This window comes from Phascolarctos cinereus, unplaced genomic scaffold (genome assembly GCF_003287225.1).
Source record: "Phascolarctos cinereus isolate Bilbo 61053 unplaced genomic scaffold, phaCin_HiC Scaffold_2;HRSCAF=192, whole genome shotgun sequence".
NCBI lineage: Eukaryota > Metazoa > Chordata > Mammalia > Diprotodontia > Phascolarctidae > Phascolarctos > Phascolarctos cinereus.
Genome location: NW_027555625.1, coordinates 135,295,230 through 135,307,725, shown reverse-complemented (window position 1 = coordinate 135,307,725; position 12,496 = coordinate 135,295,230). Strand labels below are relative to the sequence as shown.

The window sequence follows — 12,496 nt, the reverse complement described above, 5'->3', positions numbered from 1 at the left end:
TAGTAAAAAAGCAAAGTTGGATTTGAACCCAGGCCTCAGATATCTTCCATCCAGTGTTCTTTCCAATCTCCTATAGTGTCACTTCCTAGAACATGATATAGCTGTAAGTAGAGTGTAGTCATTAAGACCAGGTTAACATAATCGGTGCATATACACCAAATATGCACTGTTCAAGACAGGTAAGCACATATTTTAGTAAGATGTCTATTAAAAATAGTTAAAAGTTTTGTCTTTTGAAATCTGGAAGAATATTTCATTCTGTGAAGATAAAATGGGCATTCCTATATTATTATTTCATTGCTATATTTTACTTTGCTCAGTGTCAACAAGGCCTACTTTGATACAAAATTAAAAGGTTATGTAGACTAAACAAAACAAACTGGCACAGTATAATTTTAAAAGAATTTCTTACCCAATACCACTAACTCGTGTCAGGAAATTGATGGATGAACCTGTATCATCTTCCCTAATCTTCAAAAAAGAAAAAAAAAAGGCACATGTGAATCTGGGTTGCCTTTAAAACTAATATGATTTCATTTAAGTCATCAGCTAGTTAACAGATGTGTATAGCCATTTCAGGTGACATCTTTAGATCTGCAGAGAGAAAATATTAAAGTATAATGGATAATATAAGTAACTTTCTAAACTGGCAGAGCCAGTTATAGAACCTCCTAAAGATTTCCTATCTTCACTTTATCCAATTTTATACAAAGAATCAGAAGAGACAAAGCTACCGATTAGAATAAGACTTCTGAAATAAAGTTGCAAAGCTATTTGAGGTACACAGTTTCCTTCACTTAGCTAGTTCTTATATTCTCTCCTCTGGAATAACAACGAGAATATGGAACTCATCGGATCACAGCAGCTGAACCCATCTCTTAAAACAATAAGTAAAAAGTGAATGTTTTATTAGAATGATAAACATTTTAAAAATATAATGTTCTTAATGGATTTCATTATCAAGTAACATCTCTCTTCTTTAGTAATCTTATTAATATTTTTATGAGACATCACTAATATGAATACATCATAAAAGTATAAAAAATTATAAGCAAATCAAATAAGGATTTACCTTTTCCAGTTTACGTAATTTTCCAGTAGTTAAAAACTCATCAATCTTCTCAGCAATTTTTGTTCCTACTCCATCCTAAATCGGAAATAAAGATTAATCAATAAGCATTTACTAAGCACTTACTACATGCTAGGCAGTGTACACATAAATAAAATATGAAACCTTTGGAGTCTACTACATTAACTAAAAGTAAAATAAAAAGCAAAAAAAGAAAATGAGTGACCATCACCTGGAAAGTCTTGAAATAAGGGATAGGTAAAAACACTGCTCCAATTAAAAATATCTCCTCTGAGGGGTAGAATATTTAAATATGCCATCAAAACACACAGTTATTAAAAATGGAGTAAACAGATCTCCTGAATTAAATATTAAATCAATTTCTCAAGCTCACTGGAGGTAAGTCTAAGTTACTATACAACAAATAATTAAAGGCTGAAAGAAAGTGAGTAATAGGGAAAAGTTCAAGACTTTTGAGTTTCTGTAGTGGAATACAGATTTTTTTCCCCTCTTAAAACTAAAAATATACTTTTCTCATGTTTGACAAGAGCCTTTCCATAGAGATTAAGTGGAAGGACATGAGCAATCAATTTTCAAAAGAAATACAAAGTGCCAACACATGAAAAAATGCCCCAAATCACTAAGAGCAAGAAGGTAAATTTCTAAGATTCTGAGGTTTTGCCTTTCAGCTATTCCACCGGCAAAGGTAACAAAGATGAAAATGGTGAATTTTGAAGGCTTTAAGGAAACAGGCACACCAATGCACTTCTGGAGCTATGAATGGGTCCACCATTCTGGAAAACAATTTGGAACTAAAATGTATACACCCTCCGACCCAGTGAAATCAAATGAATTAAACCACAAGAAGGTCAAAGACAGAGAAAAAAGTTCCATTAACATATACTATTTTTGACAGAGTATCAAATTAATGGAAACAAAGAGGGAAATAGTTGAACAAATGTGTTACAGAAATTAAACATAGTATCACTGTGCTTAAAGAGCAGACAACTGTGAGGAATTCAGAGGAACTAGGGAAGATTATTTGTATAAACTGATGTAGAGTGAAATAATACACTGAAGGACATCCGAACTCTTTGACATCAGAGGATCAGACAATGAAACACTTCCCTCTTCTTGGCAAAGAGGAGGTGGACTACAGATGCAAAATGAGGCATATCTTGTCAGGCGTGCCAATGTATTCAAAGGATTATCAAATTAGAGCTAGAAGGGACCTTAGAGGCCACCTAGTCCAATTCCCTCAGTTTAATGATAAGGAAACTAAGACCTACAGAGGTTAAGTGACTTGTCCAAGAAAATATGTGGAAAAGCCAGGTTTCTGAGGTCCTCTGACACCAAATTCTGTATCCCTTTCACTGTGCCATGCTGCCTCTTCTAACTAGGGAAAAGAATATTGGGGACAACCTATTTTTATACTTAGAAGCTTTAAATCTTCACTAAAGAGAGAATAAAATGGTTTGCTTTGCTTAATTCTACTTTGTGAGGAAGAAGTACTCTATGGGAGGATGGGGTCAGTCAGAGATGAAAAAGAAGCATGAATAAAACATTAAATACAGCAATGTTCAAGGAAGGGGAAAATGTTTTCCATTCTAACATTAAAAGTTATGAAGGAAAATTAGTCATGCTTTAAAAACTTTAAATTTTCCTAAACATGCAGGTGCTGTCAAATACACTTATCATATAATAGTAAACAGCTCACAGACTCTCAAAACAATAATGAAAAGGGAAACTGCTGTGTAGTTGAGATCTGATGTTTAGATTGTGGATCAACAGGGATGTGGAAGTGGTAGGAGCAGTAGTGATAAGTTTAGCTGACATTTACATAACAGTTTAAAGTCTAAAAATGCTTTGCATCACAATCTCATTTGAGCCTCACGACAACTATGTAATATAAGCACTACAAGTATTATTATTTTCATGTTTGAGATGAGGACAAAGACTCAGGAAGTGAAGTACCTCTGCTCATGGTGGCATAGCTGGTAAATGTCAGAGAAAGAACTTGGAACAGTTTTTTGACTTGATGCCTAGTATTCTATGTACTATGCCAGGGGAACACGATTTTTGTATGACCTAAGGGCTAAGAACATTTTTACATTAAAAAAATTACTGTCTTTTAAAATGTTCAAACCATTCTCAGCTCTTGGGCCCCACAAAAAAAGGTGCCTGCTAGGTTGCTAAGCCCTGTACTGTATTATTATCTATTCCATAAGAGATTTTTGGAAAACCTGTTAGTACTTTTTTTTTTGTTTTTAAGTCTTTTTTTTTCATTTTATTAATTTATTTTTAGTTTTCAACATTCACTTCCATAAGCTTTTGAGTTTCAAATTTTCTCCCCCTCCCTCTCCAAGACGGCACACAATCTGATATAGGCTATACATATATATTCCTACTAAACATATTTTCACATTAGTTATGTTGTAAAGAAGAATTAGAACCAATAGAAGGAACCACAAGAAAGAAGAAACAAAAGAGGAAAAAAAACAGCAAATAGCACGCTTCAATCTGCATTCAAACTCCATCGTTCTTTCTCTGGATGTGGATAGTATTTTCCATCATGAGACTTTTAGAGATATCTTAGATCCTTGCATTGCTGAGAAGGGCTAAGTCTATCAAGGTCAGTCACTGAACAGTGTGGCTGTTACCGTGTACAATGTTCTCCTGGTTCTGCTCACTTCACTCAGCATCAGTCTATACAAGTCTTTCCAGGTGTTTCTGAGGTTCACTTGCTTGTCATTTCTTATAGCACAATAGTATTCCATTACATTCACATACCACTTGTTCAATTCCCCAACTGATGGGCATCTTCTCAATTTCCAACTCTTTGCCACCACAGAAAGAGCTGCTATAAATATTTTTGTACACATGAGTCCTTTTCCCATTTGTATGATCTCTTTGGGATACAGCCCTAGAAGTGCTATTGCTGGGTCAAAGGGTATGCACATTTTTATAGCTTTTTGGGCATAGTTCCAAATTTGTTAGCACTTTCAATTTAAAAAAAAAATCTTTAAAATTAATCTTTGGGTTTTAGCTGATGATATATTAGATGATATATTAGAGTCATTCCAAGAAAAGGGATAGTCTTTAGTTTAATATCTGGACATGATGCAAATTAGGATACTTCTTTACTTTAACTGGTTATACGTCTTACCAGCTTCTTTGCTTCTGCTCCACTCTTTATTTTGCTTGGGTACTTGGCTATCACAGAGGCTGCTTTTCTTCAAAATAAATACACAAATGAAAACCAAAACCAACAAAGTCAGACTTTAAGCTCTTCTATTAGGGAAATAAGACACACTCAAACACCCACCCCTCAATTTCTACCAAAATAACATCATTTCTTCCTCAAAACACAACTTTTATGCCTCTCACATGTGATGCACTAACCCATTTATTAAACCTCCACTGCTCTATCTGTGTAAGTACTGTGTCCACCTTCATGTTTGGAGATGGCTCTAGGAATTTGGTCATAAAGACTAACATAACATTAGCAGTGCTTTTAAAAATGTATTCTAGGGGCAGGTAGGTGGTGCAGTGGATGGAGCACCAGCTCTGAAATCTGGAGGACCTGAATTCAAATCTAGCTGCAGACCAAACACTTGACACTTACTAGCTGTGTGACCCTGGGTAAGTCACTTAACCCCAATTGCCTTTAAAAAACCAACAACTTGAAAGATAGAAAGGAGTAACATTACTTTTAAAAAATGTATTCTAGGGGTAGCTAGGTGGCTCAGTGGATACAGCACCAGCCCTGGATTCAGGAGGACCTGAGTTCAAATCTGGCCTCAGACACATAACACTTACTGGCTGTGTGACCCTGGGCAAGTCACTTAACCCCACTGCCTAGCCAAAAAAAAAAAAGGGGGGGGGAATAAAAATGTATTCTAAGCTTAGGCACAAAACAAAAATAAAAACATGAAACAAAAAGGCCATTTTCAATTTTTTAAAAAGTAGGCATATTAAATTTAATAAGACAGTACAAAAGTCTGGTTTACTTTTCCGTTTGCTTTTAAGCTCTACGTATAATTTTATTTTGTCTCTTTTTTAAACCTAATTGTAGACAATCTATATATTATTATGTATTAATTCATGTAAATTGCTCCTTTATTTCTTTGTATTTGTCATTTCCTTTTTTCTTTTTTTGGCCAGGACCTGTGATTTCATTGGTGTAGGGAACTCCTGTGAAGAAACTCCCTCCACCAATACATATCAACAACTGTTTGGAAACAAACTCAGTGGACTGTCTGTCTCATCACTGTGAGATTAAATGACTTGCAGGGTCTTACAGTATATGCCACAGGCACATACTTCTAAACCCAGGTTTTCCTACCTCCAAAGGCAGCTCTCTAGCCATTAATTCCCTGTCATTTCTTACAGTACAGTAATATTCCATTACCTTCACAGCCCAGAATTTGTTTAACCATTCCTCAACTTTTGGGCACAGGGGTTTTTCTCAAGTGTTTTTTCAGTAACAGTCTCTCTTCACCATGCATAGGCCAAGACTGTCTTAAGGTATTAACTTCACATTATATCTTTTCTATCTTTCTCATTCTTACAGCCACCAACTTTGTTCAAGCCCTTATCTTATTTTTGTTTAGGCTAATACAATGCTTGGTTGCCCCACAGTTGCCAGTGTAATCTTCCTAATGCACAGATCAGATCATACTATGTCACAGCTCAAAAACTCTGAGTGGCTTTCCACTGCTGGGTTTTATAAAATATGCTCTAAGATGCCTCTCAGTATTAAATCCATGGTCCTATCCATATTAAATAAATTCTTACCCTGCTATTATTATAAGCCCTCAACTATCTGGCACTAACCTACCATTTCAGCCTTACCCCACACTCTTTCTCATTATAGATATAATATGCCAGACAAACTTACTGTCATCTAAAAAAAAAAATCCCAAGTTTCCCTACCCTGGAGTCTTTGTATGCATTTTTCATTATACCTGGTCATTCTCTTCTGTTGATAACCTACTCATCTTTCTAGGACCAGATCAACTGTCACCTCCCCTAAGAAGCCTTCTCTCATTCCCTAACCCTAACCTAAGATGGAAGTAGTTTCTCATCTACTCTTAGAATATTTTATCTGCCCAAAGTCTATATTGTACATACAAGGCAAGTCATGTTGGAGGTATACAATTTTGAGGGTGTTAAACATCCAAGAGGCTCCAATGGAATCTACACAATGTCAAGAGATCTAAAGAAAGCTCACTAGGTTGTCTCTCTGCGGAGGATTTGCAGAACACGCAACAAGAATTACGGTACTTGCTATCTGCATTTCTGATGGGAGTATTCATACATTAATGTGATCAAAGATCCACTATATCAAGTTTGTATTATATCTATCTTTGTACATGAATTCCTATCCTAACTAGATGGCAAGCTTTTAAGGGCCACGAAAGATACTATATTTTACCTTTTTTTTTCTCTCCCAGGTCCTAGCATGATACAATGCATATTATAAGTACTGAATTGTTTGTGAAATAGTCAATCAATAGGACTTTTTTTACAGGTCTGCCTTTTCAACTGAAATGTATCCCCCACATTTTGACCACTCCCTGGCAAGCTAATCTATTAACTGTTGCTTCCTCAATATTTTAACAACTATTTACCATTTATTTTGAACTTATGCTTCAAAATATTCTTATGGTGTTTCTTTACTTTGCCTTACTTGTTTGCCTCATTTTAATTCATCTCAAAGTAGTCACTTGTGGTTCCTTGCTGCCACCCATCCTCTAAACTTGGGTCAGCAAACTATGTGGGCCCAAGCTAAGAATGGTTTTTACATTTTAAAATAAAGTTTTATTGTATTTTAAAATGTAAAAACTATTCTTAGCAGCTGTCGAGGCAATTTCAGCTGTAAAGTTGTGGTCCCTAATCTGTGTAGGTCATGAACACTGGGGGACTTTGGAATTTTTGCAGGGAGTTCAAGATACCATAAATAAGCAAATATATCTTCTGCAGATTGAACATTAATAAGTATTAAAAGTAGAGATTTCAAATTTTTGATTATATTTAGACATTACTGCAATCAATAAAATATAAATTTAAAAGTATTACTGAATTTATAGCAGTGTTTTCTTATTATGTATTTTCTCAATCAACAGATATACCAGTAGTATAACTACTATCATGAAGTCCTGTGAAATTTGATGATAAAAAGGGGTCTTTATACTCCAAAATTTGAGAACTGTTCTACACTCATCCAGTTCAGTGAACATACTGGATGGCAGGTGAAGGACACTCTAGAATCTCACTGCTAGCAATCTAATTTTGTCTTTTAATGGTAACTCTGCATTGTAAGTGAAGATGACAAAATTGCTCCAAAACTTATATGCACTGTCAACAGTAAGTCTCTCAGTGCTTTTAATAGAGCGTTACTTTGTTATTCTGCCCTACCAAAAAACAAACAAAAAAAAATTGTACTTCTTGATTTGTACTTTAATTTCTCTAACAGGCTATCACCAATAATATTCTGCTATGTGCAGAATTTCAGTGACATTTTTTCATTCTGTATTGCTAATGAAAAATTTTGGCTGTATAAATGATTTTAGTGATAGAAGCTGTAGTATATTGTTTTGACTTGTAATATCAATATTATCCTTAGATGTATAATTAAAGCACAAATAAGTAAGGTGGCACAGTGCAGAGTGCTGGGCCCAGAGTCAGAAGACTCATCTTCTGAGTTCAAATCTGGCCTCAGATACTAACTATGTGACCCTGGACAAGTCACTTAACCCTGTTTGCCTCAGTTCCTCATCTGTAAAATAAGCTGGAGAAGGAAATGGCAAACCATTCCAGTATCTCTGCCAAGAAATGGAATCACAAAGAATTAGATATGACTGAAATGTCTAAACAAGAAGTTGGGAGTAATTTTTGAAAAGCTTAAGTGATTCTTACATAGTTCTGAATTTCTCACATCATCTGAAAACAGTCTGATGTCAGCTTCTGGGTCCTTGTTGTATCCTTCAATATCATAATACTAGTTATGTTAAAACTGGCTGACTACAACTATGTTGGGCACATAGGCATTCAAAATGACTAAGCACTTGTAAAGTGTTCCATTAGTAATGGGGAATGAGTCTGACAGAATGCCATCACTTGGCATGACTGGTCATATTTTCATAAAAGTCGATTTCTCACTGCTGCCATAGCACTGGACAAGTCAGTGAAAATTTCAAACACTCAAAAGAAGGAGACTAAAAGAATTTGAGAACTAGAAGCTTTTAATCTTGTTTTCATCGCTACTTACATCTTTACTATCCAAGATCACATTTCCACTATCCAAGATCATATCTCCTGCAATGAATTATGGACTAAAAAACACCCTGATAGCTAATCCTAAAAAGCTCTGGCCAAGTTTTATCCAGGAATAATCTGACCACAACAGACTCAGCTCCCTTGAAGACAGTCCAATAATGTTCAACTCTGCTCACTTAAATTCCTACTAATTTACATGACAAAATTATTCTAGTGCATTCTGTCAGACCAAGTGTAACCAGAAAGCACAGCACCCTCTTACCTGTAAGCATTGTACTTATGGATTGCTCGGTTCACATTCCTCTCATAATTTGCAAGCTCTGGAAAAGCAGCAAGTATATGGTGAGCTAGAATATCTAATAGGCACATTTGTGGTAACTGGACTTCCTGCAATGAGACTGGGCAAAAATACCCCTATTGACTCATACCCACTGTTGTTTGTGATGGGGAGAACCAGGCCAAGAAAAAGGCCTTGGCTTTTAAGGAGGGCGTCAGTCAAGTAACCTTTGAACTGCAAATAATAATAAATAACATCTCTACAGTGCTTTTATATTTGCAAGGCATTTACCCCACCACATCAAGGTAGACAAGTATCATCCCGATGTTATACAGATTAAAGAAGTTGAGGCTTAGTAAGGTAAGCAGCTAGATGACACAGTGGATAGAGTGCTGGACCTGGATTCAGGAATATCTGAGTTCATATCCAGCCTCAGACACTTACTAGCTGTGACCCTGGTCAAGTCACTAAACCTCTGCTTCATTTTCTCCATCCTTAAAAAAGGGACAATAAATAGCGTCTACTTCCCAACTTTTTTGTGAGAATAAAATTAGATAATATTTGTAAATGGCTTTGCAAATCTTAAAGAGCCATTGGAACGCTATTATTATTATTAAAACGACTTGCCCATGGGTTACAACAGTAGGTGTCTGAACCAGGAATTGAACTCAGGTGTCCTGACTCCAAAGCCCCAGCCCAAGTTTCTAAAAGCACTTTACAAGTCAACAAGACACCTTCTTCACAGCAATCCTGCTGAGGTCAGCAGCGCCTGTATCAACACCCATCTGACAGGTGAGCCAAAGGGATCAGGTGGGGCAGGGAGAGCACCTTGCCCTGCACTCCTCGTGAGTGACCCCCCCCCCATCCGGGCCACTGCCCCCTCAATGCCCAGCTCCCCCCCCCAAATAAAACGAGATTAATGAATACATTATGTTAATGACGAAAACAAAGCAATTAGCTTTTCGGGAAAACCTATCGGGGTCTGCTTGGCCTTTGAGGGGGGCCCGGGGGGGGGAGGGTGCAGGTTGTGCCTAGGGGAGGCATGGAGGGGGAGGGGGCCAGGACCGGCCGCCGCGCCCTCTGACCCGTCAGGAAGTCGGTGATGCCCGCGTTGAGAGTCTCCTGCGGCGCCTTCCGTTTGCTCATGGCGGAATGGACTGGAGCCCCAGCTCAGGGCCTCCCCCACCTCTGTCTACGGAGGCCCTCGCTAGGGGCGACGGAGAGCCGCCCCTCAACAAGGAGCCGGGCATAGGCTCCGACCAGCACTGCAGGCGGAAGCGGTAACAACGGCGACCCCGGCGCTCTGATACACGGAGACGGGGCCTGCGCATGTGCATGCGCCTGCGTCAGCACGTAGGGCGCGGACCTCTTCGCAGAAGGAGTCATCGAAAAGGTCCCCACCCCCTCCCAAAATGTTTTTTAAAAGAGAAGGGAGAAAAAGAGAAAGAAGCGTGAGATGTTTGCGCCTGCGCAGTGAGTGTCTTTAAGGCGCTGGGAGGAGGGAGAAGGAGCCGAGAGAAGCCAGGAGAGGGCTCTCGCGGACTTGGAATTCCTTCCTGGAGGAGGGGGCGGGGCGAAAGTAGGAGGTCCCGCCCCCCAGGCGGCTTCTGCTTTTCGCGAAATTCACATAAATTCTCCATAGTTGTTGTTCCTTAGAACCTTGGTCTTGGATTAAAAATCATCAATTATTTGAGTGTGGTTTAGAAATACCCAGAAAAGGGGCCGGTAGGGGGCGCAGTGGATAGAGCACCGGCCTAGGAGTCAGGAGGAGCTGAGTTCAAATGTGCCCTAAGACACATAACCACTCACTAGCTGTGTGACTCAGGGCAAGTCACTAAACCCTATAAACGTTCCCCTGCTATGAAACTTTCGGTAGCTCCCTATTATCTGTGGGATGAAATATCAACGATTTACTTTGGTATAGGATCCTCCTTAATCTCGTTACCAAAAGGATTATTAAGCTCTTCCTCAACATGGTATCAGTTTGCTTGCTCTACTGTCTTCTGCAGGAGAATTCCTGTGGGCCATCTCCCATTCTTGGGATCCATTCCTTCCTCATCTCTGCCTATTACAATCCTTCTCTTTCTTCAAAGTTCAGCCCAAGTACCATCTCCTCCAGGAGGCTTTCCTTAATCCCTGCACGCTAAGGGAGCTGAAAGTGCTTTGTCTCTCCTTCTGCTTTGTGTCTCTCCTTTGTCCCCCTCACTGTCATACTGTTTAAAGGTACCTGGCTATCCTGGTAAAATGTGAGCTTCTTGCCAGTAAGGACTGCGCTGGTTTTTTATCTTTCTACCTCCAAACCTAGCACAGTACCTTTTACATTAGTATCTCTACACACATATATCCATCTAGTCCTGAGCTTTCTCCTGAGCCGGAACTCTCAAGTTCTGCACTGGTCAGGCCTTCTGGACATTTCAACCCAGATGTCCTATTGGCATCTGAAGCTTAAGATGCCCCAGACTGAATTCATCTTTTTCGCTGCTCTCCCAACTTCCCTATTTCTGTTAAGAATTAGCTCCTTGTCACCCAGGTTCAAAACCTTGGAGTCAGCCTTGACTCTCCAGCATCTCTCACATGCATCACTTCTCTATTCTTAGGGCCATTCTCCTAATCAAGATAGTTCCATACTAATATCATAGCCCTAGTAATTTGCATTCCTGCTGCTAGTATCTTCCCCTTGCCAATTTGTCATACATAGCACAATAATATTCCAAAGGCACAGGTCTAAATATGCCAAACTAAAAAAAAATTTACACACACACATACATATGTGTGTACATATACACACATGTACATATGTGTATATATACATATATACATACACACATACATATGTGTATACATATATACATATACGCACACGCACACACACATACACACACACACATATATTTTTAAAATTTGTTAATTAGTCCTGTCCAACTCTTTATGACCCTATTTGGAGTTTTCTTAGCAAAGACACTGGAGTGCTCGGATCTTCCTAACTCTAGGCCAGGCACTCTATCCACTGTGCCACTTAGCTGTCCTCCCAATATTTAGAGACTCCCTATTACTCCTTGAGGGACAGCTAGGTGTGCAAAGGATAGAGTGCCAAGTTTGGAGTCAGGAAGACTCAACTTCCTGAGTTTAAATCTGGCCTCAGACAGTAACTGTGTGACTCTGGGCAAGTCACATAACCCCATTTGTCCTAATTTCCTCATCTGTAAGATGAGCTAGAGAAGGAAATGGCAAACCACTCTAGTAACTTTACTAAGAAAACTCTAAATGGGGTCATAAAGACAACAGCAAGATGTGTATGTATGTATGTGTGTGGTGTGTGAGGAAAATAGTGTTTTTTTTAAACTTATCCACCTGAGTGGAAATAAAAGTTTGTATAAGACCCAATATTTGTTACTTTAACTACTGCATCACAATTAAAATCTAAATGCACATATTTTTAAAACAGCTCAATCACAATCCACTACTACAGATTCAATAACTTCTTTGAAGCCACAGTAACATTTAACTACTGCTAAGACTAAATGTGCTTGGCTGGAGAGCTCAGTAAGCTTCCAAATGAATCAAAATTGAATTACAAAAATGTTACACTTGTGTTTTTCACACAGATATATTCCACTGGAAATTACTGACACTGGGCAGTTGTTAAGAGTCCTCAGATAACATGGAATCCAGGCATCCTTTAAATAGTCATCTGTTGTCCTTTCCAATCAGAGATTTATGTGTATGTGCCATGTACCGCCGAGAAAAAAAGTATATTGCCTTCTATCCCCATTCAATTTTCTCCAGAAGTCTATCATACTTAACTCTTCTAATATTCTATTCACCTCCTTAACTTCTTTCTTGTTTATTTTGTGGTTAGATTTATCTAG

General features: G+C 38.3%; 1 protein-coding gene across 6 annotated transcripts in view; it reads right to left on the bottom strand.

Moving 5' to 3' along the window:
• Positions 1-9,960, bottom strand: part of POLB (DNA polymerase beta) — a 34,610-nt gene extending 24,650 nt beyond the window's left edge. For 2 of the 6 annotated variants that reach the window (XR_002321204.2, XM_020969645.2), the window contains exons 1-5: positions 9,713-9,956; positions 8,613-8,670; positions 4,236-4,302; positions 1,073-1,147; positions 413-471 (exon numbers count right to left, since the gene is read on the bottom strand). Coding sequence is in view for 5 of the 6 variants with exons in the window: in XM_020969645.2 (XP_020825304.1) it covers positions 413-471; positions 1,073-1,147; positions 4,236-4,302; positions 8,613-8,670; positions 9,713-9,773 (320 nt within the window). In the remaining variant the exon portion in view is untranslated. The other 4 variants (XM_078149602.1, XM_020969647.2, XM_020969646.1 and 1 more) reach the window with 4 other exon arrangements.
• Between the last annotated feature and the right edge of the window lie 2,536 nt (positions 9,961-12,496).